The following is a 27461-nucleotide window of genomic DNA, read 5'->3' as shown; positions in this document are numbered from 1 at the left end:
AACTACCGCAGAGGATGGTATTATAATACAGAAGAATAGCAGCCAAAATCCAACACCTTCTCTCCTCTGTTGAGGCCAGTCTCCATGAACGGGAAGGAGTGAAGGAACTCCTTGACAGAATAGAGCTATGGCTGACCAGTACACCACAGCCAACTCTTGAGGAATCCCAGTTCCTCCAGGATGGGCCAGCATGATACTCCAAAATCTTTTTTTTTTTTTTTGAGAAAAAATATGCACTCAGTCATTGATCCCTAGGGGTTAAAATTGTTCCACCTCTCAAATATTACCTGAATGCTCCAAGACCATGAGAAAAAACAATGAGTGGATATCTTTCACCAGTCCTCAGAGGGGAATTCCAGTTTGCAGGAGTTTTCACTGAACCTACACAACAATGGGAGATTATAAATAATGTTTTCTCCAAGTTGAGAGTTACTGGCAAATTTAACTTACATCTCTGTAATAAAACCCTGATCCATGGAATTTATTATTTATGTTTTTATGTGTTCACAGTAAATCCAATAAAGATGCTAGTAGATACCTACCAGTCAGGACCTGAACCATGGGTTTTCCCCTAAGACCACAGGATGATTAATTATCCGTTCACACTGCCAGCTCGGAACTGATGGGGAGACAGCTTCCTGCTTACATGTGTATCCAGGAAGGCTGCTCTTATTGCCAATCCTAGGTTTGGGCAAAACCTCAAAGGGAATGTTCTAAAACCAAACTGGTAAACCTCAGGAATATTGCACGAGAGCCAGAATCTTCCAGAGACACCCCCCCACACACCTCTCCTTCTAATTTAGTCACGATCAAGAGAAAGATGGAGAGACCCTTGACTTCCTACTCAGATGTGGCTCTGGATGCAGCTCTGCCACTAACGTGGGTCCTCAGGCAAGTGAAAAGAACTGTCCTGGGTTTCAGATTCCTGTTCTGTAAATAAAGGAAGTGATTTTTGTCTCAGAGGGTTTGTGAGAATTATATGTAAGTGGGTAATACATGTGAAGCACCTGTCTAGCCACAGAGTAAGGGGCTCAAAAATGGAAGATACTATCTTCTCTTCCTTCACTGCCGTGTTGTTACTGTCATCATTACCATCACCAATTACTTGCGTTTCATATTCCCATGTATAAAATGGGGATGTGGTCATGAAGACTGAATGTGGTAATTGCTGCAGAAGTAACTTCTAAGTTATTCATCACCATAAGATATTTAGGTATAGCATTTTGATCATTTCTACTATAAAGTGTGTTTTCTTTAAAGAAAACTCCAAGAAGATGTTTAAAATCAATGCCAAAAGTTGTAGATAGTTTAGCACCAGCCCAACAGCAGTAGTGTCTGGTTCAACAGCCAAGGAAAAGTCTGTGTTAATGAAATGTGACAGATTGGTGACAGATGCACATCAGACAGTGTTAGTGAGAGGCTGGCCGGTTGGGAGTGGACGATGGGAATGAAGGTAGAGTCTCTTCATGTATGTTAAGTAAGAAATTAGCTTTCACCCTTTTGTTTTTGATCTATAGCCTTACAGTGGCCTCTACTTTCTAATTTTGCCCTTCCGAAAGCACTCTAGCACAGAGCACACAGGGTAGTGGTCCCATCAGCAAGCTACTCTACTCACCACATTACTGCTGCTTCACAGTATGAAGAAGTAAAAGTGAAGACCAGCAGCCATAGAGACATGCTGGGGCCAATTGGGAAGCCTGGTGCCTCCCTGCCTCCACCCACACACCCTATGCAGAATGGACAAAATGGGAACCCTTGATTCTCTGATAACTGCCTGGGCTTTAAGAAATACTTTCATTGTCATCTTAGGAGCAGTTTAGACTATAGAAAACTGCTTTATGTTTAAACTGCCAGAAATGTTTACAGCTTTCAAGGTTTTCTTATATTCTAGAGCCTACAAAGCAGCATCAACAGACATCTTACCAAACAATAAGCTCAAAATTTTGCCCATAAGCCAGTGTGTTCCAAGAAATTTACTAAGACCAAAAAAATACTCTTCGTTTGGGATCCAAAGGGTGTCAGAGCGATCATCCCCTTGGGATGGATAATACAAACGCAAGAAGGTGCCCTGCAGAGGAAAGAAATTGATGTACTTTTAGTCAAGTTGCTTCTCAAATGTATTCCAGCAGCTATTGTTCATATTTAATTAGTGGGGACCCGAATATCTCTGTGGTTCACAAAGAGGTCCAGAGAACTGCTTTTGCTGCTGTGGTGATTGAACATAGTTTTAAAAAAAACCAGCAAAACAAAACAACAATGTGCTTTCCGAGTGAAAAGAAAGCACGAGCAGCCTGGTTTCAGCCATTAGGAAGGGAAATACAGAGTTTATGGATAAATTAATCAGATGCCAGCAGTGAATTAGGGAATGACTTAACCTAGCAGAAGGCTTGCTGGGAAACAATACAAGTGGCAAAGTGACTCATTCTCAGGTGAGGACAAGGTCCAGTAGGTCATAGCGACAGACACTATTAGGATACAAAGGTATGTGGTATTGATCAAATAATTACCTTATTGGTGTAATCAAACATCAAGTCTGTACAGCCAACAGAATAAGATCCATTTCCTCTAGGGATTTTAGTTTGGCCAAAGATTGCAGCAGCCACCAAAGCTTGTATTTTGTTGAGCCATGCTGAAAGACAGGTTAATATCATCTCAGTTGTCATCCATTACACCCCAGGCTTTATTTATTATACACCCCAGACATTTCAAGGGCATCACGTGTCTGCCCATAGTTTCTGGCCTCCTTCATTTCTATACCTCACTAGTAAAATACACAAATAATTATTGAGGGCATGCTGTATGCAAAGTACTATGTGTGGGTATAAAGATAGAGGCAGGTATAGTCTTTCTCTCAAGACACTTGGGACTGTCACGTCCTAATACTTTCAGCCTTCCTCTTACCTTCTACTCCTATCCAGAGCATATGAAAGACCACTTCCAAAATCTGTTTCACCTAAAGTTGAACTTCATCTCACATTTTAGATTTGGGCTTACAACTTCCCATTGAGCATATCCACCTGATGTCCTTCCTATAGGAACATCAAAGCCAATGGTCAAAAATCACACTAAATGACCATCTCCCAAATCTCCCTCTTTATCCTCAAACCACATACATAGTCTGCAGCTCCAGAATTCCTTGTATCATGTAACCGGGTAGCATGTAAGCCAGAAATCTGGGAAACATCCTACTCCCCTACCTCTTCCTCACCAAATCCCTCCATCCAATCAAGGATCGATTTCTAACATTTGTTTTTAGCTTAGAATTCCCTCTCCCATGCATCCCTGACCCTCTAGCTCAACTGTCTCATTTATATCTTCACTGTCTTTTGACCAGACAGTTGCCATCTCTGCTAACTGTCCTAGGATCTTGACCCCTTCAAATCATCCTTCACAAAGCTCTTGGAGTGATTTAAAGCAAAAATATCACCAGGAAACTCTTCTTATCCTTCAATGGCTTCCTATCACCAGGTAGTTTTTCTTGAAGGGGGAATGTATTGGAATCTATCTGGAAGGCAGTTTGCAGGTGGTGTTTAAACCTACACATGCCTCCCTAAGCTCCTTCCCCTGCTACATGAGGCACAAATGTAGTCTATCCTTCTAGAGTTCTGGGGTTGAAATGTGTAGAGATTCACACATGCACAAGTTAAATTCCAGGTTCCTGGGCACGGTAAGAAGCATCCTCCAGGGTTTGGAGCCACTGCCTCACAGTCTTCTCCTGCTTTTACCAGGTGCTCCAGTCCTCCTGAGCTATGGGGCTGTTTGCACCTCTGCACCTTTGTAAATTCCATTTCCAATGCTTGAAATCCCCATGGCAAACTCCTGCTCAACCTTTAGCATCTTGATCAGTTGTCAGATCTTCTCTGAAGCCTTCCCTGATACTCCAGACAATCATTTATTTTCAGTATTAACTCAATTCCCTGTATATATTTTTACCATTCTTTCTATCATATTATATAAAAACTATGTGTTTACAGACCCAATCTCCTCCTCTAGGCTATTTCTTAAAAGCCATATCCATGGCTTTGTATTACCAGATCTTAACACAATGTCTGGCTGGCACCTATCAGTGTTCAATAAATATTTGTGAAAATGAGCCAAACTAAGGTTTTCACTGCCACTGGTCTCTTGTTTCCATCGATGCCTTATGCTATCCGTTCTTTTTTTTTCTTTGAGTTTTTTTTTTTGTATCATTAATATACAATTACACGAGCAACACTGTGGTTACTAGATTCCCCCCATTATCAAATCCCCACCACATACCCCATTACAGTCACTGTCCATCAGCTTAGTAAGATGCTATAGAGTCACTACTTGTCCTCTCTGTGCTATACTGCCTTCCCCATGTCCCCCTCTGCCACATTATGTGTGCTAATCGTAATGGTCCTTATTCCCCTTCTCCCTCCCTTCCCATCCACCCTCCCCAGTTCTTAATGCTCCACAGATGAGTGAAATCATTTGGTACTTTTCTTTCTCAACCTGGCTTATTTCACTGAGCATAATACCCTCTAGCTCCATCCATGTTGTTGCAAATGGTAGGATTTGTTTTCTTCTTATGGCTGAATAATACTCCATTGTGTAAATGTACCACATCTTCTTTATCCATTCATCTAGTGATGGACACTTAAGTTGATTCCATTTCTTGGCTATTGTAAATAGTGCTGCGATTAACATAGGGGTGCATATGTCTTTTTCAAACTGGGAAACTGCATTCTTAGGATAAATTCCTGGGAGTGGAATTCCTGGATCAAATGGTATTTCTATTTTTAGTTTTTTGAGGAACCTCCATACTGCTTCCCACAATGGCTCAACTAGTTTACATTCCCACCAGCAGTGTGGGAGGGTTCCCCTTTCTCCGCATCCTTGCCAGCATTTGTTGTTCTTAGTCTTTTCTATGTTGGCCATTCTAAATGGCGTGAGGTAATATCTCACTGTGGTTTTAATTTGCATTTCTCTGATGACTAGCAATGTGGAGCATCTTTTCATGTGCCTGTTGGCCATCTGAATTTCTTCTTTGGAGAAATGTCTGTTCATATCCTCTGTCCATTTTTTAATAGGGTTATTTGCTTTTTGGGTGTTGAGGCATGTGAGTTCTTTATATATTTTGGATGTTAACCCTTTGTCAGATTTGTCACTTACAAATATATTCTCCCATACTGTAGGATGCCTTTTTGTTCTGCTGATGGTGTCCTTTGCTGTACAGAAGCTTTTTAGCATGATGTGATCTATTTGTTCATTTTTTATTTTGTTTCCCTTGTCTGAGGAGATGCGTTCAGGAAAATGTTGCTTATGTTTATATTCAAGGCTATCCATCTTTTATCCACCTCTCTGGAAGCTTTTTCTCTCTCTGATGCTAAGACCTCCCAACACATTTGTGGTTTCACCTGTTCTTTCTAAACCCCAGTAAGTCCATATTTAATTTCAAGATGATGAGTCTATGGATTAAAATACCCAGTCTTTGCATTTTCTAGAATCAACTTACCCACTCCTTTCCCTCTATGGGGTGTGAGAGTTGGTTACCCTGCTAGACAGACTCTGCCATGAAGGCACCTAGAGCGATGTCAGTCATGGCACCTGCATCGGTATTGGAGGGCATCACCCAGAAAGACTTTGAGTCATTAGGAGAAGCCCATTTACATCCTCCACACTGCTAACTAATGTGTGAAGCACCTCCAGTGATGAGCCTTTTGATTCATAAGGCCTTGCTGCTAAAGTTGGTCCATGGGCCAGCATCACTGGAGAAACCTTGGGGCTTGGAAATGCAGGACCTCAAGACTCATCCCAATTCTACTGAATGAGAAAAGGTGTGCCTATTAAAGTTTAAGACCCACTGGACTAAGGTACCAGCCCATCTGGTCTGACACATGGGTCAGCAATTCAAGGCCAAATGGTAGGAAGTAATTCCAAGGAAGGCAGAGGGTGAGATGAATGGACCTTGGTGTTGGAGACGGGTGATCATATTTTGTACATAACCTGTACCTCGTACAAGCCATGATGCTCTGGCCTAGGCAATTTACTCCCCTCTCTTTTACTTGTTTGTAAAGTGGGGATAAAAGCACCCGACCTGCCTGCATGGCAGTGGTAAGACTGAAGTGGTAATGTAAGCACCGAGCACAGAAAACAGTCCATAATAGGCAGATAGCTGATATTGTTTGTCTCTTATCTGGAGTAGATCAACTCCAGGTACCCAAATTCAAGCCCTTAAAGAAGTTTTAGCAGATCAAAACTAGACCACACCATTTTCCCTTCAGGTAGATGCAAAATCCAAGGAGGGGAAGAAAAGCAATTTTACCTGTAAGGCCAACATTTGAGGGTCTATTTAGAATTGCAGAAGACTTTCTGTCCATTTAAGACTGTCCACAGAGCCAGCTTCATGGTGTAACAGGGAGATACCCAGTCCCGACGACCCAGGGGTGAGCTACCCCAGCCTTTCCCTCTGTGATGAGGGGCCTGTGCCCCCTCCCCCAGGCAGCCGTGATGTGATGTACAGGGATTGAGGGGGGGCTCTGGCTCTCAGAATTGGGTGAGGAGCCCCAGAGAACCCACAGCTGTCTTGGAGGCGCTACTTCTGGAACTGAGAGTTCAGTTCTAGAGCCATCAAAGCGTTCCTAGTAGCACAGGATTCTCCTTCTGAGATCTCAGCTCCATTAAGACCCTGAGAACCTTCTCCAATACCCTAAGAGTGCCCTGGTTATGATCTCTTGCTCTGCTGGAAAGCCCCCTCACTCGGCACTCAGGAACCACAGGTCCAGGTAAGGCTATAGGTCTGCTTATTCCAGGACACGCTTCTAGGAACAGCTGAGCTGACCCAGATTTGGGTATAGGTCTTCAGGGCCCTGTGGTTGGCCGGTGCCAGGGGGCTGTGGAGAAGGCGCCCCAGCCTGCAGCTAACCCAGCCATGGCCCTGGAGTTCCTGCTGACAGTGGACCAGGCTCCTCATGAAGGAAGACGCAGGCGGAGGAAGGTCGAATGACCACGCTCTAAATGATACAGTTTTGTGGTACAGAACTTATATGTGTATGTCCCTTCTTATTTTTCTTCAGCTTGATTTTAATAAGAACATTGGAACCTATGGCATACTATTCATTTTATTATATGTTTCTGGTGGTGTTTCATTTGTCAAGTATTCCTGATATTTATTCCTAGGTTTGGAGGTGGATTGTATGCATGCTAGGAACATTACATTCTCTTATATGGCTTATGCCCTCTACCAGCAAATAGGATTATCTCTAGCCCATACTTACAAACCTCTTACCTGCATAACCAATCATCCCATGTATACATTTAGTAAGAACAATATAAAGTATCATCTATTATTTTAATGTCTTACTTAATAAATTATTTCCAATAATTCAAAAATATGTATGTATTCATTTTTGAGCATTTAGAATTAGTGGGACATTGGCCTCAATGCTGGAAATACAAATAATAGTGAAGCAAGGTCCTTGCCCTCCAGTTTCTGCCAGTCCAGTAACAGCTTTCCAGTGATTTTCAAACAGAAGGGGATATAAAACATGTTTTGAAATTCCTACCCTGTATTGATAAAATGTCCATGTCATAAATGTCTCCTAGGTGATAATTTGTTCATCATGTAAGAGGTAACCTGTTTTCAATCCATGGAAAAGGTAATGGGAAAATTAATTTAACTAGGCTGCAGGCTCCTTGAACTTGACTATAAGCTCTTTGATTTAGTCACTGTATCACTGGTGCCTCTGCTTCCTGAGAAGCAGAGGCTTATCCTGACATTGAATTAATGTACCTGTAGAACTTACGCCATTTCCCATGCAAATGTAGCCATAAGCTACAGTCCCTCTCCTACTGATGTATTCATTTTCCCAACTACAAAGTAGGGCAAAACTTAATCTGTAAGGTGTTGGGTTATGAAAGATCTTTTGTAAATGGTACAGTAAAGAGTCACCCATCAAACCTGAACAACTAGATCCATAATGCCTAGGCCTGTGGGTACAGATGGCATGACTTCATTCAGAAGCCACCTACACTGCTCACCTGTGGAACCTGGATAGCGACGTTCATGCACTGTGATGTTCTGGGATTAGCAGGAATTCACAAAGGTCCAGAGCCAGTCTCCTGGCAGGAAGGTCCTTAGTGATGGTTGGTACATCTGTCTAGAGATGACTGTCCCACTCCGGCCACCCCTCCTGGGCTCGCCTAAGCCTTCCCTGCCTTTCCTTCCCTCTCCCCACCAAAGGGAAGGAAGAGCAAGTGATGCGTGTCCATTCCCATCGGGAGCTCCTTGGCACCTACTTGTCCTCGCGTCTTCTCAGCATTACATAGAGAAGATTGTTTCCTCCCCAACCCCAAGATCTTAAATTGCCACCTTCTCATGTCACTCATCCCTGCTACCCCGAGCTGCACCTGTTGAGCATGACACCTGCCTTTCCTTCACCTTCATGGGAGCAGGTATTGAGGTTGCCCCTGAGGGAACTCCTGGGGAGTTGTGTTCCTGCACTCGGGTGGGAGTGCGTTAGGGTGAGGGAGACGGGGGGCCGGCAGTGAGGACCTTCAGCACAGAGATGACAGGCTGAGCCTCCAGTCTGTCTGGAAATGCCTCTTCCTGGTTCTGTCCTGCGGTCGTGAGATTGAAGAAGACAGGCACAGGCACATCCTCAGTTTCCGCTGGAATGAGGAGAAAGCGAGGGTCTCCTCTGCCCCAGGAGACCCAAGGGGCTCTGTGAGCATCTTCTTATAACATGTGGTTTGAAGTCCACCCATGCGACTTCCCTGCGGCCACTCTGTGCCTGGCAACAGATCAGTTGCTCAAGCCCGTGAACAAGTATACCTCTTACCTGAGGATTTAGCATGGACAACAGGACTGAGGTCTTGCCAGTCAAAAGGATGAACCAGGGTGAGGCAGCCGCAGAGGCAGACAAGCGCGTGCAGTTTGGGTGGCGGCATCTTCGAAGCTGCACAGCGGTTTCAGTTTAACGTTCTTCAAGACAGATTATTAAAATTAAAAAAGTGCATTAAGAGCGTTTAAATGTGCTGAAAATCAGTGAGGTTAATGTATGAGTATCTGATTTTATACATTATAAGGGAAGAAGACAGTTGGAAGAATGGAACATGCATTTTCTGGGCTGGGTTTTGATAAGCACTAGGGTGGCAAAATCCTTGGTAACACAGTATTTTAAAGCATAGAAATTACTCTTTAGGGCAGTTATGTTAGGTGTCTGACCACTAATTCTCTAATTTTATAGTGGCCTCATTTGGGTATAAAGAACAGCAACAAAATACAATAATTGTAACATCATATATCACAATCATGATGATATTCATAGGCACATAGTAAATATCCAATATGTTTTGGCTACTGCTTCCATAATAATTATAAAATGATCATATTGCTGCAGCTGCGGTTGTATTGGTGTTGATGTTATATTTTTGGTGATCTCTCTCACCCTACTACACTGCAAACTTCCCAAAGGCAGAGGTCAGATCTTACTTATTGTCCCCAGTGCCTAAGAGAGGGCCTGGCATGCCGTTGGTGTTGAATAAATGTTTGTAGAATCCATGAATGTATGTTTGTAGTGCAATAAACACAGTATCAGGCTCATGATAACAACGGATGATTTTTAAATTGGGCTCTATGATAACATCTTATGAGCAAAAACTATCTTGTATTTGTGGATAGCCTTTCCCCTTTATAATTCCTCCACCCTATTTTTCGGGGTGAAGGAAATGGTCCAAAGTCATGAGCATCTCACTTGAATTTTGGCAATGACCTCTCACTGGTCTCCCTGCTTTTGCCCTTGCACTGCTAGTCTATCCCCCACACGGCAGCGGGAGTGATCATATCACCCCTCTGCTCAAGACCCCCACACGGCTTCAGATCGCACACAGCAAAAGGCACAGATCCCAAAGTGACCTAGAAGGTTTGACACAGGCTGCACCCACCTGACTCGCAGCTCTGCTCCAGCCCCGCGTGCACGCTCACTACAGCCACACTTGCATCCTTGTCATTCACCAAACCTACCAGGCGCTCCCCGCCCTGCCTTGGGATCTCTACACATGTCCTTTCTTCCAGGGAGGCCCTCTGCCCTGCTACCCAACTGACTCGCTCCCTCATTCCCAGGTTTTTGCTTCCATGCAACCTTCTCAGTGAGGCTTTCCCTGATCAATTTAAAATTACAATCCAACCCCTTCTCCACACCAACACATGTCCTACTCCCTCACTGACCACTTAATTTTTTCTCTATAATACTTACCACCAGCTAATATGTTCTGGACATTATCTGTTAATAGTCTATCTTGCTGCACTAGAAAGTCAGTTCTGTGAGTATAGGGAATTTTGACTGTTTTATAACCCCTGTTGTATTCCTAGGACCTAGAATAGTGCTTGGCACACAGTAGGCACTCAATAAATGACAACTAATGGAATAAATTCTGAATCCTAGTAGTTTCCAGCACATATGGTCACGGACACAAATGGAGCAAGTTTAATGACCCATGTGTGTGTCTGTCCCACCGATACCAGTGGGTACTAACTAGACAGCACAGTTTTCCTGCAGGAGGCTATAAACATGGACCAGTGGCGCATTAGAGCTCCTGAATACCTGTGTGCCCCCTGACATTTCCTGGCCTCCCTCGCAGCTGGATTAGAGGCATGGGACTGATTTCTGATAAATGGAAATTGAATGGAAGTGGTCTAGGACACATGAGAGTAGTGTGTCTTCTCCATCCCTTCCCTTCCCTTATGCAGCAAACTTAGAAGTTAGCTATATGTGGTACCTCAAGATGGAGAAAGTCTGGACCCCTAGTCACTGAAAAGCAAGGAGACCCCCTGCCAATTTATATGGCCTTTCACAAGCAGGAACAAACCTTTGTTGTGTTCAGCCACTGAAATTTCCAGGTAAAGTTATGTATTATGGCTGCCCAGCATGGCCTATCCTAAGCAAGCTCAAATCTGCAGCCATTCAGTCACAGGTAATTACTAAGCGAATACTATGTACCCTCTGCTATGTCAACAATTGTGATAAGTACCAGAGAACTGGACACAATCCCTGTTCTAAAAGAGCTTACAGTGGGGATCCAGAGACAAAGCCAACACATACAATACAGAAAGAAAGCAAATTACAGGGACATTTAAAAATTCTTAAATGATACATACAAATTCTCAGGGCAACAGGAATTCAAAGAGAAAGATTTCAGAGGAGACAGGGCTGTAGCAAGGTCAACTCTGAAAACATAAGCTGAAAACCCAAATAGTTAGCTGGGGAAATTGTCACTGGAGCGCTAAGCTTCTTGGACTACTTGTAGAGTAACTGTGATTCCTTATTCAACATCTTTTTTCTTTGCGTCAAAAAATATGCATAGTGTAACTATTTATAATTTTGGTTGGTTTTATTTTATATTCATAAAAATTGTATTATAAAGTTAACACATTTCAAAAATTCAAACATGACAGAATAAGGTAAATAAAACACTGAGTTGTCTCTTCACTGATAATCACTTGTTAAAAGGTATTTTCCCCAAGTGTATTTCTATGTTTTAATACATGCACATGTACACAATACAGACATGTATAAACACACACATATAAACAAACATATACATATACATGAATATACAATTTTAAAATTTGTTTACAAAACTTCATACTATTCATTTACATTTCAAGTTACACTTTTGATATGTGGTAGACATCTTTTCATATGAGTACACAGCACTATAAATTTGTCTTTTTATTTTATAAAGGTACTTCGGGGTTGCTCCAAAAAAATTTTTTCACTAAATGAGTAATAATATCGCCAACCTTTGAAAACTTGTTACGTGCCAAACATATTTCACAGTTTCTGGCACATGTTGTCTCATTCAAACATCACCAAAACAACCTGTTCTATTGAGGAGGAAGTGGAGGCAAATAGAGTTTAATCAACTTGTCCTAATCACATAGCTAGCTAGTGCCGGAAGCGGGCCTTGAACCCAGGATGTCAGAGTCTCTGCTTTTAGCCACAACATAGTACATTTGTGTAGCATCAGTTTCTTCCTATTCACTCTAAAACTATGATCTTCTAAAGTTAATGAACAGAACAATTATTTTAATGATGCTCATGTGTTCAGTAACTTCCTGGCTGGAGAAGATGAATTAATAAAGAGTTAGAAATTGTTTCTGTCTCATTGTTCCTGCCCAAATTTGCATTTGGAGCAGCATGCTAAAACCCTGGAAAATGCTGAGTAGTGTGTATGAAACAGTTACTGAGTTTCATAAATAGGCAAGAGAAGAAGTTAAACTAAAGGCAGGCTCTGTGCTCGCCGGCTTCTCCCATTACCCCTCTTATACTTGCACGACTTGGTGTTTTACCAAACAACATTATCCACAGAAAGTATTTACAGGGATGTGTGCACATGGCTTTAGAAAAGTCTACCCCTGGTGTTTACAGCCTATGACTGATTGAGGGGAATGTCACTCAACCCCTTTGGAAAAATCACTTGAGATAAAGATGAGAAAAAAGGAAGACAAAGTGAAACACAAGATGATCAACAGAGATTTTTAGGACCATTGCACACCACAGAAGGTGAGCTTGCCCACAGCTCCTTGGCATTCATCACATCTTCCCTATTGGTAACCTCAGGACGAGTCAGAGGCAGCCAACTGCCGGTCTTCCCCAAGTCTCCCAAGCAGGAACGTGGTGCTCTGCCCTCCTTGTGTTTCCTACCAGACCAGCACCAGGGCCACACCTTCAGTCCTCACAGAGCAGCAAGGCAGAATTCAAGCCAGGTGAAACAGCATGCTAGCATTCCCTGCCTGATCTCTGCAAGCTGCTAAGGCACTTGGGGAACCTTTGCACGTACTAATTCCTGAAGCCCATCCCAGACCTACTGACTCAGAGTCTTCAGAAGGTAGGTCCAGGCATCTGTATTTTAGCTCCCCGGGGATTTGGACACAGCCAACTGAAGAAGGTAGTGTTTGGATGCCGCTGCACCAGAACAATGAGAATACTACTTGTTTAGAGGGTGTTCACCTCCCTATCATATGCGTTATCTGATCTCAACCTCAGAGTAATAAGCCTCTAAATTATCTGATGAATGGCTGACACATTCATTCACTTATACATGTATTTGCTTACTCAATTTTAATGATGCTTACGTGTCAATCACTATGTTTGGGATAAAGGGACTTTTAAGGTAGATTTGATTTTTGTCTTCAAAATCTCCAATGGGTAGAGAGGCTTTCAAACATTCATAATGAATATGGTAAAAGATTACTCACAAATGTAGCAGGAATAAGTGTCTAGTGGATAGAGCAGAGAAGAAAATTTTTGCACCTTCATTTTTCATTTTGGGGATGAAGAGGCACATCACAGGAAGGCTCTGCAAGCTGCCTGAGGTCACACAGTGAGCCCTGGGTATCAGGACCAGATGGCAGGCTTTCCTCCTTTTACCCCAGTGCACTGAGTGATAGAAGGACCCAAATGGGGTTCCTCTCCTCTCTCTACCTTCCCAGTGCCACCAAATGCATTGCCTTCCCCCCTGCCTCCAGCTGGTGTGCTGTGTGGGATGGAAAGACATGCCCAGAGTGGCCTCAGCTGATGGCAAGACCACTGTGTCTGAAGCAGTGGGCAACCACCAGCACAGTTTCCCTGCAGTCAGGAAAAGAGGCCTTCTCTGGTCCTGGCTTCTCATGGGCACCAAAGGAGAAGGCAGAGGCGCACCTGTCTGAGTACAGTTAGACCGTGGGGCCACAGCCGCTCCGCAGGCTGCCTCCTATTGGCTTGGGCAGCATCCATGCATGCCTCTATTTGGGCACTTTCCACCCTCTGCTGCCACACTCTGTTAACAGAATTGCTTTGTCCAGCAGCTTCCAGGGAAAAGATTGGTTTCATTTGTCTTTTATTATTACCACTTAATAAAGAGCATGTCACAGAGCAAAGACTAGTAAATGCTTCTTGAATAAGGATAGAGGATCCTGTCTTCTTTTTGGCGTGGGTTAACAGGTGGGCCAGAAACACATTCTCAGGTGATTTCCACTGACGTTGGCGTGCCTTGACTGCCTGGGCTCTATTGCCCGCAGCCCCACTGCATGGGTCTGAACCCCAACCTTGACACTGGTACTGTGACCTTCTGCAACTACAGAAACCTTTGGTGCCTTATACCCTCCCTTGTAAAATGGAGCCAAGGATGATAGTGATATTAACTCAGGGTTAAATGATAAATATAAGGAAAGCAATGTTTTTGCATGGAGCTAAATGCAAACATTAACGTACTCGTTTTGCTTTCCTAGCATCTTGCATTGCCCAAAGGGAAGTAATTGCTCAGTAAATGTTAACTAAAGCAAAGCTAAGGTGTCAAGACCTTGAGGGAGGAACAGGAAGACTTCTTTGCTGGTTGAAATCACTCTGTGATCATCACCCCCTTTGGCCACAGGCAGCTCTGCTGAATAGATCTTACATGTTGCATAAAGGGCTCTAGCTTTTCCTGAAGTACCATAATGAGCATTTCTTCTACATTTCTTGGGCAACTTTGTGTTCACTGCCCTTCCTCCCCTTTGCAGGCTGCTAGTGCCCTGGTAATGTCTGGGACACCCCTGTGGTCTACCACCATGGCCTGCCTGTCAAAACTTTATCAAATGTGCCACACCATCAGCTCCTTCCTCGGCTTCTCAAGGTAACAGTTCCCTAAGTGAAAAGCTGCTAAGAGGTACTGGGTGTCCATGGGCCTTTCCTCATCAGCTTCCAAATCACAGCTCTTTCTTTTAACTAAGGTCCCTTGGAGGCATCTTATCAAAGCCCCTGAACATTTACTCTAAAGGAAAGAATCATATGTCATTGGGAAGAACTGCTTTGGAAAAAAACGGCCCTTAATGTCCTCCAAACGAGATCCCGTGGGTGGTAACCCACTCTGGCTACCCAAGCACCCTCTGGCTGCCCAGCTTCAGACAAGAACGTGTGAGGTTGCACTGTCCCATCAGCACTGTAATAAAGAGACAGTTTATGAATTAGGAGCTGGAGTTGCTCAGAGTATGGTGGGGATGTCACTACTGTGCTTCGGGCAGATAGGTCATAAACAATACTTACAGAGGAAACAGTTCTGTTTTTAGTGACACCTCATATGAAAACAAAAATGGGAAGATTCTCCTTTTCTGAAATAAACACTTCTCTATATTTGGGGAAACACAAACCAGTCCTCTTTCAGGAGGTTAAACAGTGAAACAGGAAGTTCCAGGTAAGAAAACCCTTTGAAACTAAACCACCAGGATTTGGACAAAAGTCTAAAGAAAAATAAGAGAGAAGATTTTGATACCCATTTTTAAATGTTTTACATTTTCTAAAAACCCAAATGAGAACTCCTCGGCCAGGAAGGAGACTTGATGAAATGTGCTCCTGGAAGTGTTAATCAAGTTTCCTGATTAACCTATCACAGGCATCTGGGGACACACTGCAAGGTTGGTTTTTCCAATGTCTCAACGGGTTGATTTTGGTTTGGTTTTGCTTTAATATTAACAGAAACTCCCAAAGATAAGCAAAGAGGCATCTTGACTATACATACAGCTCAGACCTTCTGAATCCAAAACTTGACTACTGGATTAGTTAAGACATTAAAAAGGTGAGATGACGCATAAATAATATCTTTTATGGGGCACGTACTATGTGCCAGCACTGTCTCATTAGGTACCTTACATAATCTCTAGTCATCACAACAAGTCGAGTTAGGCAAGTGTTACAACTTCCATTTATGGTTAAAAGCCTGCAGGCTTTGAAAGATTGGCTGGCTGACTCATATGACTGATAGGTTTCAGAGGCTTAATCAAGAAGTCCAGTTCTCTAGGCTATATGAGAAAAAACTGTCAGTATATATGCCCTTGTGTTTTTTTAATATACACATTTCTATACAAATAGAAAACTAGTCTAAATGAATATAAAGTTAGGATGTTATCTGGTTATATTTAAGCAGTAGGATTACAGGTGGATTCAGTTCTCTTTTTTCGACATGTGCTTTTCGTATTTGTCAACAATGAAAACATATTACTTGAGAAGGAAAAAAAGATAAAAAGAGAAACCCTTAGCTTTCGCCTTGGGCAACCGAATCTAAATAAGTGGCTTCTTGTCAGGAAGAAGCTGGACCCTTAGAGATTTTAGGTTCAATTCAGAGGCAATATTGGGCTTGAGGCTTTGCTTTGGAGCAATCGTTCTGGAGAGAGGTAGACTTCATTTCAGTTTGAAAGTTTGGGGTGGGTGTCATTCCTGAAAAACTCAGGTTTTGTGGTTATTACAGTTTCAAATTTGCACCCCTGGGCCAGGGTTTGTACTAGGCTTTTAAGGTGGGGGAAAGTGTAGCACAGAGCCCGACACACCAACTCTCGGTGAATGTTCCTTTCCCATTTTCACCAGGAACCAGCTTAGCTCCATTGGGAGCAAAGTACATCAGACTCTAGAGATGACATTCCGAGAAAGGGAAGAGCCAGTGCTCTGGAGGCTGGCACTTCCATCCTGCTGACTTGCCAAGGCGGCATCGGCAGCTGAGGTCTGAGTTCCATCCAGTTTCCCATCCTCTGGACCACTGACATTTCGGGCAGGTAATCATTTGTTGTGCAAGCTGTCCTGTTCATTACAGGTTGTGTAGCAGCATCTCTGGTCTCTACTCACCAGATGCCAGTAGCAGTTACACCCACTCCCACTCCCACCCCCACCCCTGCTCAGTTGTGACAAAAACATCTCCTGACATTGCCAAGTGTCCCCGGTGAGTAAAATTGCCCCCAGATGAGAGCCACTGGGCTACATAAAGAGCAAGTGGGAACAGGCAGGGGTCTACCTTACTTAGAGATGTGAAAAAAGATGCACTCAGAATGAGAACAGGGTTGAAAACCATCCACATTGAAGATAACTGTAACCATGAGCCCTCTCACCAAGCAGTAGGTCCATTTGACAGTAGACACAGGGTTGGTCTGTTCAAGATTACAAAGATATGTGAATTCTTCATTCATGTATTCAACTTGTGATATGTGTGCATCACTGCACTTGCCTTTTGTGTTATTCTCCAATTCTCTAGCTGGAGATCTTCCACGATGAGGCCCTTGTTAGTCTCCCCAGGCAGAAGCACCTGCTCCTCCCTGCAATGCCCACATCTCATTCCTCTCTTAGGTGCTTGCTTTTTCCACAATGTATTGTACCACAACAACCTATACACCAGATCACCTACTGACCTACCTGTCCATTCAAACATTTACTAAGCACATCCATGTGCCAAGTGTTGAGTGCTAAATGTCCGGCTGGCTTCTACTGTAAGCACACTGACCCTCATGAAGGCAAATGATGCAGCCAGGGCTCCGACGCCATGGAAAGATGTTTGTCTGGATGAATTTATTTGGAATATTTCAATCAGAAAAATCTGGAAATGAATTGATACATACATGAGTTCTATGCTTTTTGGCCTAGCATTGTCTTGATCTTGAATTACATGTAGAGGATGAGGACACTATAGTATTTGCAGCACTTGCAGCTTCTAAAGATCTTAATTCTACTTTGGCTAAGTGCTGAGGAGGCATGGAGAGAGGGTGTTTTTTTTTTTTTAAACTCAAGTTGAAGTTTGAGATGTTTTGGTAGAAGTGCGTTCAGTGCAGGCACAAAGGAGAATGGTCAGTTCCGGGGGTGGGTGGTGCTGGAAGGTACGGGAAGGCCCCTGGAAGACTGGAAGGTACTGGAGCTGACGCGAAAGAGGAAGAGCATTAGCTCACTGACCGGGGCTGATGGGGAGAAGAAGGCAGGCATTTCACACAGAGGAAACTACAACTGAATGCAGCCTGGGCATCAGGAAGGTGGTGGGAGATGTTAGGAGGTTTGAGGCAAGAGCAGAGGCCAGAACACAGGGACCCCTGCAAGCAGTACATTGGAGTGTGGACTTTGTTCCACAGGTAGTGGTTTTTCCCACCGCACCCAGCAGCGAAGCCTTCTGCCTAGCAGATGTGCAACGAACCTCTGCTGAATTAACACAGGACTGACTTCGGCACTGCGGCATGGTGTCTGTGTGCCCTGAGTCCAGGGACGTGGACATGTGTGTGCATGTGTGTTTGGGGGACCACAGGGGATGTCAAGTTCAGGAGTCTGGAGCTTCCCCCTGTTCACTGAACACAGCTGTGTCCACGGGATGCAGTTCCGCCATACTTGCAGGCTAGTGATTCACAGCAACCCCTTCTTCACGCCTTAGCTCATCTCTAGCCATTAGGTTAAAGCCTTCTGTCTTTAAATTGATCAGAAAATTCTCTCCTTACTCTGCCCTCCTATTCTCCACAACTGAAGATCTGGAAACATTCTTCTCCAAGGAAAACAGAGAACAGCAGGATTACTCTTTCTCTGGGAGCCCTTCTCTTTGCCTTCCGCTCAATTCCAGACCCAAACTCACCCCCTCCTCTCCATAAGCAGTTCTCATTCCCAGGCTCCAGCCTCATTCCTCCGGAGTCAAGAGGTTGGTGATCTCCTTGAGGGCAAAGTCAGCCTCCCCCAGTGCCTCCTCAGGACCTATAACCATGCACACTTTACACTGTTACTTTGCATTTAATTCATGTGTCACTTGTTAACATTTAAAATCTTCTCTTATCCATTTTCTTTCCCCAGATAGATTGAAGCTGCTCCTGAAAAACGTCCAATACCTTTCATCTTTTAAAACTTCTCAAGGTTCTATGCACCTGGGGGTTTCTTACCAATACATTCCTCCAGTTTTTTATCTATTTCTCTAGCTTTATTTCTTAGATAGGCTGTTTTATGTGATTTTATTATCATTTCACTATGATTGAATCCTCTACGAAAGTATGATACATTTTAGATAAACATGACCAAACATTTCCCATGACACTGCAATGAAAACAGCACTTCTTGATTTTCTGAGCAAAGAACTATTATAATCAGCCACAAGTCCCTGGGTTTCTTGGACACTGGCATCTTCAATTTCCTGATGGCTATGGAGATGTCTGAGAGCATTATCAAGGAGGCTTCTCCTTGATAACACAGACGAGTGATTCCTAAGAATCTTTTAGCTCACAAAGTTCTCTTTCCAGAGAAGAGTGGCTTTTTCTCAACCAGGAGATTTCCAATGCATTTACATTTGAAAACTAGGACCCTTGGAAAGTCTAATATTAACTTTGAACTTTTCTCTTAGAGCTGCAAGATCCCAGAGGACAACATTAAAACCTGTGATACAGCAGTCTTCATAATTATAATGCAAGAGAAGTCATGACTACCCCTACCAGCCAATGCAAAACTGTCACTGAGAAAGACGTAACTGCCCGAACAGAGCAATAACCGGTGAGCAAAAAGCCAGGGAACACAGGACTTTCCTATTCTGTAACACTGCAAAATTTACCAAAACAAAGTAGAGGGGGTATAAATAGTTACCCTGATTTTGGAAGGTAATTTGACAAATCTTTGACAAGTCTATATCCTTTGACCTTTTTTGATACATTTCTGACATCAGTACACACAAAAATCTCGCCAATGGGGAAGAAAAACCCTAAAAGTGTAATGCACAACGATGTTTATTCCAGCTCTATTTATATGAACCACCACACGTGCACATACAGAAACCCTACAGATGTACAACAGCAAAGGAATATCATCAATGGGACTTCATTCCGTTTTTAACATGGTATTTACAAAACCATGTCTTAGGACATTACCTTTTGCTTTGGCTTGTCGTTTGATTCAAAAAGGGAAATGACATTCATTATGTCTTAGGACACTATTCACAATGCAATTTTATTGAAAAAAGATTGTAAAATTACCACGTAAAAAAAATCACACTAAAAAGGCTATTAATAAAAATGATAGAATTATGGGTGTTTTTGCCATACTTTTCTTTTTAAAAAATAAAATGTATTGCCTTACTACTAATAAATAATGTTAAAGGCTATTTACGATGAGACTGTATGACCATGAACATTAAACATTGTTATGTTTAATATTAAATAAGATGTTATATAGAGAATTAAGAGAATAATCCATGATCCTAGATACAGAAAAGAAAAAAAGGAGAAGGGTCGGAATGGGGAGGAAGAGACAGGAGCAAGAAGAAGGAAAACAAATCAAAAGAAATAAATATTTACAAAGTTTTTCTTATGTGGAGAGTTTTTAAAGCTAGAAACTCAAGGTAATTTTTTATCCTTCATTTTACTTTGATCTTTTTCAATATTTTAGAAGTCAATATTTTTAAAAATAGTAAAACCTGAAATTCGTTTTCTTCCATTTTGGCTCCTTGACTGCTGCTACAGAACATATCATTCTGGCCGAGCAAGAACTTCCAGGGAAAGTTCAGAGAACACATTCTATTTAAATCCATTTAAAAGTTGCTACGACCTTTTTGCCTTTCTTCTATGGATTGCATGTCTGCCCCAGAAACCCTGACTTCCTTCTTGCTCCTCAGTTCTCAGCTGAGGTCTCCATGTGACACCATGACCTCTGCTAACCCCGTTTCCCCCGTCGATTACGTCGATTACTCTACTGATGAGTCTCATCAGGCGTCATTTCCCTTTTTGAATCAAACGACAAGCCAAAGCAAAAGGTAAAATGTGAGCCCTCAAGTCCAGAATTTCTGTCAAGAGCAGATGAATAAGCCTAAGTAAAACCTAGTGCCGCCAAGAGATTAGGGAATGTGCCTTAACTTTTCTGTTCTTGGTAAAGAAAAAGAAACTGCTTCTTCACAAGTACCTGTACTCTCTTTGTCAAATTCTTTCTGTTGAATTTCTGGAATGGGGGAATATGGCAGGCAAAACAATCACACTCCCCTGTTCCCCCACAAAAAGTATCCATATCCTAATCCCCAAAACCTGTGATGTGTTGTTAACCTGGTAAAGGGGAATCGATGGTTGTAGATGGAATTAAGGTTGCTAATTAGTGGATTTTAAAATGGGGAGATTATCCAGATGGGCCTAATACAGTCACAAAGATCTGAAAGTGGAAGAGGGGGGCAGAAAACGAACACAGATGATGAGATTGAGAAGAACTCAACCCACCACGCCAGGCTTTGAAGCCTGAGGAAGGGGACCATGGGCCCAGGAATATGAGTGGCCTGTACAGGCTGGAGAAGGAAAGGAGATCGATTTTTGCCTGGAGCCTCCAGAAAGGAATGCAGACTTAAAGACACCTTGATTTTATCCCAGTGAGGCTGGGTTAGACTTCTGACCCACAAAACTCTAAGGTAATAAATAAAAATTTGTTATTTTAAGCCAATAAATGTGTGATAAATTGTCACAATAGCAGTAGAAAACTAATACAGAGCACCTAAAATTATAGAATGAGACCAGAGAGCAAAAGGGTCAGTTTACTTTCAACTGGTCAAAGCAAGTGGTTTAAATATCTCAAAATTGACCCAATACCAAACTGAATGTTTGGAGAAGATAAAATCTGCTTTGGATATTTTACAAAAAGAGAAGGCAGGATAGGGTGCCTAACTGGTTTTCTTGGTTTCACTGGATATGGCTGGTAATTGTAGGTCTGCTTTGGTTATGTGGCTGTATTCCTATTATGTTAATGTGTGCATACAATTTAATTAGTAGTTTAAAACCTATACATGCTTATGTTACACTACAAGAAGATATGTCAAAGAAATCATCAATCTTCCTGCTACTTCTATAGCTTTTCTTCTTCCTTCCTAATTACAACCCTTTAGAATCCGTGCCTCATATCGAAATTTCCGAGTATCGTAATTCTTCCAAGTGGTAATGATACCTCAAGACAAATGCTGGGCATAGAAGCCACAGGGCATAAATATGCAAAGAAGTAAAAAGCTAACCTTTTCAAAGAATATTGCTTCTCTCTCACTTACCAACTTTACATTTCCCTGTATGGCCCCGGAAGATGGCTGGTTAGCCAGAGACGGGTAAGATTCCTCAAGGGAGGAACAACCTAAGACAGGCACAGTCGCAGGGGGGCCATCAGGTGAGAAATTAGGGATCAACAGAGGTGAGGCTTAGAACCTCACCCCCCCTGTTCTGAGAGAAATCTTCTGCATCCATGGATGTTTTGTTGCCCTTGTCTAGCTTGGATTAATACTTAGTCTATAGGCACACACCTGATCATCTACATTTGCCCTCTTACAGCACTAAACTAAGTTTTCTACCTTTATCTTGCATCTACCTACCACTTCAGCATTTTATTTAAAAATAATAATAATAATAATAATAATAATAAGGTAGAAATGTGGGATTCACATATAACTCAAGTATAAAAATCAAATGAGTATTCATATTTGAACTGACTGTTTATAGTTCATAATGCGTGATCAAAACCGAAAGTTTTTGTGATGACTGCCCTTGCACTGTTCACCATGTAAGAACTTATTCACTATGTAAGAACTTGTTCACCATGTAAGAACTTGTTCATTATGCTTCAGAAGATTGGAGACTGTTGAGAATTAGGCTTGGGGTTGATTAATGATTGTGCATTGAGTCCCCTATACAGAATTTTATTGTTGTTAACAACCATATGATCAATAAATAAGAGAAATGCCCTCTCAAAAAAAAAAAAAAAGAGAAGGCAGGAGATTGTCAATCTTCCAGCCCTGATTTCCAAGCAACTTATTAATTTTATTGCAGTATCTTTTGTTATTTTATATTAGTGTCACATATTCATTGTTCAAAAGTTAAAAAATTATGGAAGGGTATAACTTTGAAAGTCCAAATTCTCTGTAACTTTATACCATTCTGTCCCCTGCTCAGGAACTAGTGAGAACTGCTGGTCCTACTTAGATATATATAAGTGACCTCATATATTTTTCTATGGGTAATAGTTTTAAAGCCACTATACCTTTGTTCGATAAGGGAACAATATTTACTTCATTCTGAAACAGGCTAAATGCAGCTAGCACATGATCTTTCAGCAAGAATTTTCAACTGGGGCAAGAAGATATTTGGCAATGTCTGAGACACCTTTAGTTGTCGCAAGGGACAGGGGACTGCCACGGGCATCTGGTGGGTACAAGCCAGGAATATTATTAACATCATACAGTGCATAGGACAGCTGCCCACCCCCAGCACAGAAGGCCTGCTCCAAATGTCAGTAATCCTGAGACTGAGGAACCCTGGTCTAAACGGATGCTGGGCAGGCCATATCCTTATTAGTAAGGAAGAAAAACTTATTTCATTCTGAAACACGCTATAGGGGGGCAGATACTTAGTCAATGCAAGGAAGAATGTTTAGAGAGAGTACGGAATATGAGTTAACTGGTAGGGAATGTGCCTATAACTGTAAACTGGTATTCCAGACCAGGTAAGCCAATTTAGAGAGAGTTCTTGGTCTTGAAAAGGTCAAACACTGCTAACTGGTCCCCTGCCGGGGCTGCTGAAAACAGAATGGGTGCTTGGATTGTGGTGGACTCTGAGATTCCATCTTTATCTAAGGTACGTGATGCCTTCTGTAAGCATCAGCAAAAATTTCCTGCTTCATACTTGTTAATATCAAAACTAGGAAAGAACAGCAGCAGACTCACAGAACCCAAGAATGGACTAACAGTAACCAAAGGGAAAGGGACTGGGGAGGATTGGTGGGGAGGGAGGGATAAGTGGGGGGAAAGAAAGGGGACATTATGATTAGCATGTATAATGTGGGGGGGCACGGAGAGGGCTGTACAACACAGAGAAGACAAGTAGTGATTCTACAGCATCTTACTATGCTGATAGACAGTGACAGTAATGGGGTATGTGGTGGGGGGGACTTGGTGAAGGGGGGAGCCTAGTAAACATAATGTTCCTCCTGTAATTGTAGATTAATGATACCAAAAAAAAACTAGGAAAGAGAAAAGATAATACCTAATCTATTAACTTTTTTTTTCCTACCATATTAGCTAATGGAATCAAAGCTTAATCTGGACATTATCTCAGATGTATAACACTCAAGTGCCTTCTGCATGAGTGTTTAAAGTCTCTTATCTTGGGCTCAGCATATACAACTCTTATGTAATCATTTCACAACCTAAGAGAAAAGACAGTTGGGCACCCTGTATGACTGCCCTTCTGGAGCAGGGGTGGGGTGCAGACACAATGTTCTGAAACACCAGAAAAGCCTTTCAACATTCCAAAGATGTTTTCTTAAGTGCTTCCTTTTTCTTCAGGGACATATTGTCTAAAAGCCCCACCACACGCACACACCCCTGGAGACTCAAACAGAGAGAACAGTGGTGGGAGGCCTGGCTGAAAAGGTTCTAGAACCTAGGCTCTAAAGAAGGGAGAAAAAAAAAAGAGATAAAGAAAAGATAGGGTGAAAAAGCAAAAAGCAAAATAAGAAGCAGTCGCCTACTGTGGAAGTAATTTAATAAACAGCCATTGCCATTCATAAGTACAAGTACTTACCAGCTGCCAGTAAAATAAAATTGACTTTACTCACATTTTGAATGTGGGAACTCTTCTGCATCCAGTTGGGTGTTGAGTGGCCTAACAACTCCAAGGTTACAAATGCTGAAAGTTATCTAAGATCACTGGGCAGATTGCTGCCCTACTGGAAACATTCTGGTACATTCCACACCAGTTAAACCACATCCTACTGAACTGGTGGGGCTTTAAGGACTTTCACAAACAAAAGTTTATTCCAACAATGGCCAGACTGATGGGGGACGAAGGCGACAAGTCACATGAGGAGCTGTTAAAGGAACCAGGGATGTCTGCTCTGGGGAAAATCCAGATGGCACATGACAGTTACACTTCTATGGAAAGGATGGGACATGTTCTCTGTGGACCTAGCAGGAGCGGTTCAACAATTACTGTATGCTCTCTGTCAGAGGAGTTTAAGCACAGATCTGGGAACTGCCAGCAAGAATACTGGGGAAGAGATTCCTGCATGTGATGAGGGTGAAAGAGGAAAAGACAGGCTGGACCTTCACCTGATGTTGAAGATCAGACTCTGTAAGGGCCAACCAGGTAACTCAAATGAGTGAAACAGGACCTGTGTAACCGAAAAGGCAATGGTGGGGACTGTGGCAACCGGGACCGTCTGAGAGTGAGTCAACACTCTACACCAGCCAACTACTGCCATGCAGGAAAGAGAGCTCTGTGTTACTACATCTCTTTTTTTTTTTTCAAGAAGGGCTGGAAAACCATATTTGTACATAAAATCTACTGATTTTTTAAAGACTAGCAGCTAATTCAACATTTCAAACAGTATATAAGTCAAACAGAACAGATTAGTGACCTCCAGAAGAAACTATAACCTCCCCCTTAAAGATGCCCAATCACCCCCAACCCTAAGGGACTAGGACAGTAAGTAGAGCAAGAGAGACACCAGACAGATCCCAGAAGGACTGCCACATTTTGTCTTCAGTTCGAATCACCAGACCGGCCAGTTCACGCTGAAATTCAGACACTCTGACCAATATAAATAATGAACAGGGTCTGGCAAGTGAAGATCACCAAGGACCATTATGTCACTGAGACCTGGCTTTTCCACTGCTCATAACATAAATGAGGAAGAGCCTGCATTGTGCTCTAAACAGATGCATCTCCTCACTCGTGTCAAAATGACGCAGGAAAGAGAAGCAGGGTTGCCTCATGGTGTCAGTTAGCTGTCCTGTCACTGAGAAGGTCATCCCTACGCTAGCTGGTAAACAGTTTCGAAATGCTTCCCCGGCCACCTAAACTTCAGTCAGTGACCACCTAGCGGAAGTTCAAGAGTTTCTTTTCTCTGAGAGAGAACACTTCACTAAGGGAAACAATCCTATTCAACTCTGGTTCACAGCCCTCTCCAGAAATTCTGCCGGCATGTATAGATTTTCAATTATCAGCAGATCTCTTCTCTCACAGATATCTGTGCCATTTCTAGGACAGAGGTACACTGCTCAATTTTTGTTGTGTTTTTTTTTCCAGTTCCCAGCTTCAAGTATTCTATTTTGAATTTTACCTGCTCACATTCAACTTTCAAAAGTTAAGCCAGCTATGATTTTAGCATTAATTTCAGTACATTCTATTTTATTGGCAAAATAAAACAATGCAGTGACGTTACCTCTAAGAGCACATTCACTAGTTTGTCTTATAAGTGGGCTAGAGGTAGCAGTGTCATCCCCATTATGGAGATGGGAAATGTGAGAGAGAAACATTAAGTAAATTCCCACTCTGCCTCCCAAAATAGCTTCAACCCACCTACTACTAAACCCTCCCCCACTAGGTCACCATCATAAACCTGAAGCTAGTCTCTTTACCTCTCCTATCCATTCTCCACATAGCACCCAGACTAACCTCTGGAAAAATATAAATCTATCATGTCACGACTTATAGCTTCTCACTGCTCTTAAAATAAAGTCCAGACTGCTAACCTCGGCCGCCTCTGAGGCTCTGCATGACCTGGCCTCTGCCCTTCAACCTCACTCCTGGGTTTTTCTACTCCCTCACCTCACTCCAGCCACACTTCCTTCCAAATATGCCTGGAACACACTGAGCTTGTTCCCAGCATCCTGTGCTTGCAGTTCTTTCCAGAACTGTCTTCCCTCTGCTGGGGCCTCCTCTCAAGGCCATCTCTCAGGAAAGTCTCTTCTCAGAACCCATCCAAGAAGCTGAGCCCCTCCCACCTGTCCATCACACACACACACTCACACACAACCACCGCACTCTGATCACTTTTCTTCAAAATATCTAGTACAATCTGAATTTACCTTGCTCATCCTCAATTTTAGAATGTGACCTCCATGAGAACAGAGACCATATGTTACTGCTCTATGCTTTGTGCCATGTTTCTTGAAGTCAACCAAGGAATGAACAAAGCTTATACTAGGAATCCACTAGCCCTGCTTAATTCAATCAGTAGCTATTTTTAGGGTAGACTTTTTCTTTCTTCTCAACTGCTAATTTTATTTTTAAAAGCTACAATCCTATATATATTAGACTGTTCTAGTAGTGTGTTATGAATCATACCTGTAAAATGGAGCAAAGTGACAGTGAAGGCACATAACAGGCACCTGGCTTCATTGGGAAAGGCAGTAAGAACCCAGTGCCCATTGCTTCAAACAATGAAGCTTCCTCAGAATTCTGGAACAACATGATTTTAGAGCAAAATGTTCCCCTTCAATTTATCTTCACTCAGTACTAGCTCTTCAATACTTCCCTCTTATGGAAATTTCTCAATGTCTGAAGAGGTCCATTGGGCTGATTATCATAGGTCTTGAAAAAAATCAGGCTTAAGATGATGATCACCTTCCCTTCCAGGAAACAGTCATTTTCTGGGGGTGTCAGGAAAGGGACATGATGCCTAAATGCCTGCTGATATCCCCGGGGGCCCCACTCCAGTTCTTCAAGTAACTTGGCACTTTTCTCAATGCTCTTTGCTGGGAGCTTCAAAGAAGAAAGTAAGTTGTATTTGTCCACAAACCTGACGGAGGGAATGTGTATTGCTCACTAACACAGTGCAAATGGTGCAGACATGCAATGAAGAAGAATAAGGAACCAGCTGCACAGGGCTGTTCTCAGAAACACTCTGGGTGTTGGGCAAGCCCTTCATAGCTCAGAAGGGATTTCTCAACTGTAAAACGAGTGGTTGAACCAG

At 42.6% G+C, this 27461-nt stretch overlaps 1 protein-coding gene and 1 long non-coding RNA gene across 3 annotated transcripts in view; one reads left to right on the top strand and one right to left on the bottom strand.

Annotated features, from left to right (window-relative positions):
* The window catches only part of LOC118933378 (platelet-activating factor acetylhydrolase), a 38792-nt gene that overhangs the window by 9365 nt on the left and 1966 nt on the right, over nucleotides 1–27461 (bottom strand). Inside the window, exons 1-5 of one of the 2 annotated variants that reach the window (XM_036927595.2) lie at nucleotides 26834–27170; nucleotides 8805–8947; nucleotides 2508–2629; nucleotides 1924–2068; nucleotides 288–381 (exon numbers count right to left, since the gene is read on the bottom strand). In XM_036927595.2, coding sequence (XP_036783490.2) covers nucleotides 288–381; nucleotides 1924–2068; nucleotides 2508–2629; nucleotides 8805–8913 — 470 coding nt within the window. In that variant the 5' untranslated portion in view covers nucleotides 8914–8947; nucleotides 26834–27170. Of the gene's footprint in view, nucleotides 1–287; nucleotides 382–1923; nucleotides 2069–2507; nucleotides 2630–8804; nucleotides 8948–26833; nucleotides 27171–27461 lie in introns of those variants that run through there. The other variant, XM_036927594.2, reaches the window with a different exon arrangement.
* On the top strand, nucleotides 15551–21124 carry LOC130681378 (uncharacterized). The gene is made up of 2 exons (XR_008994496.1): nucleotides 15551–15623; nucleotides 15666–21124. It is a non-coding gene; the product is annotated as an uncharacterized LOC130681378 (long non-coding RNA).

The sequence above is a fragment of the Manis pentadactyla genome, chromosome 16, assembly GCF_030020395.1.
Source record: "Manis pentadactyla isolate mManPen7 chromosome 16, mManPen7.hap1, whole genome shotgun sequence".
In the NCBI taxonomy this organism is placed as follows: Eukaryota; Metazoa; Chordata; class Mammalia; order Pholidota; family Manidae; genus Manis; species Manis pentadactyla.
This window is presented reverse-complemented; position numbering and strand designations above follow the sequence as displayed.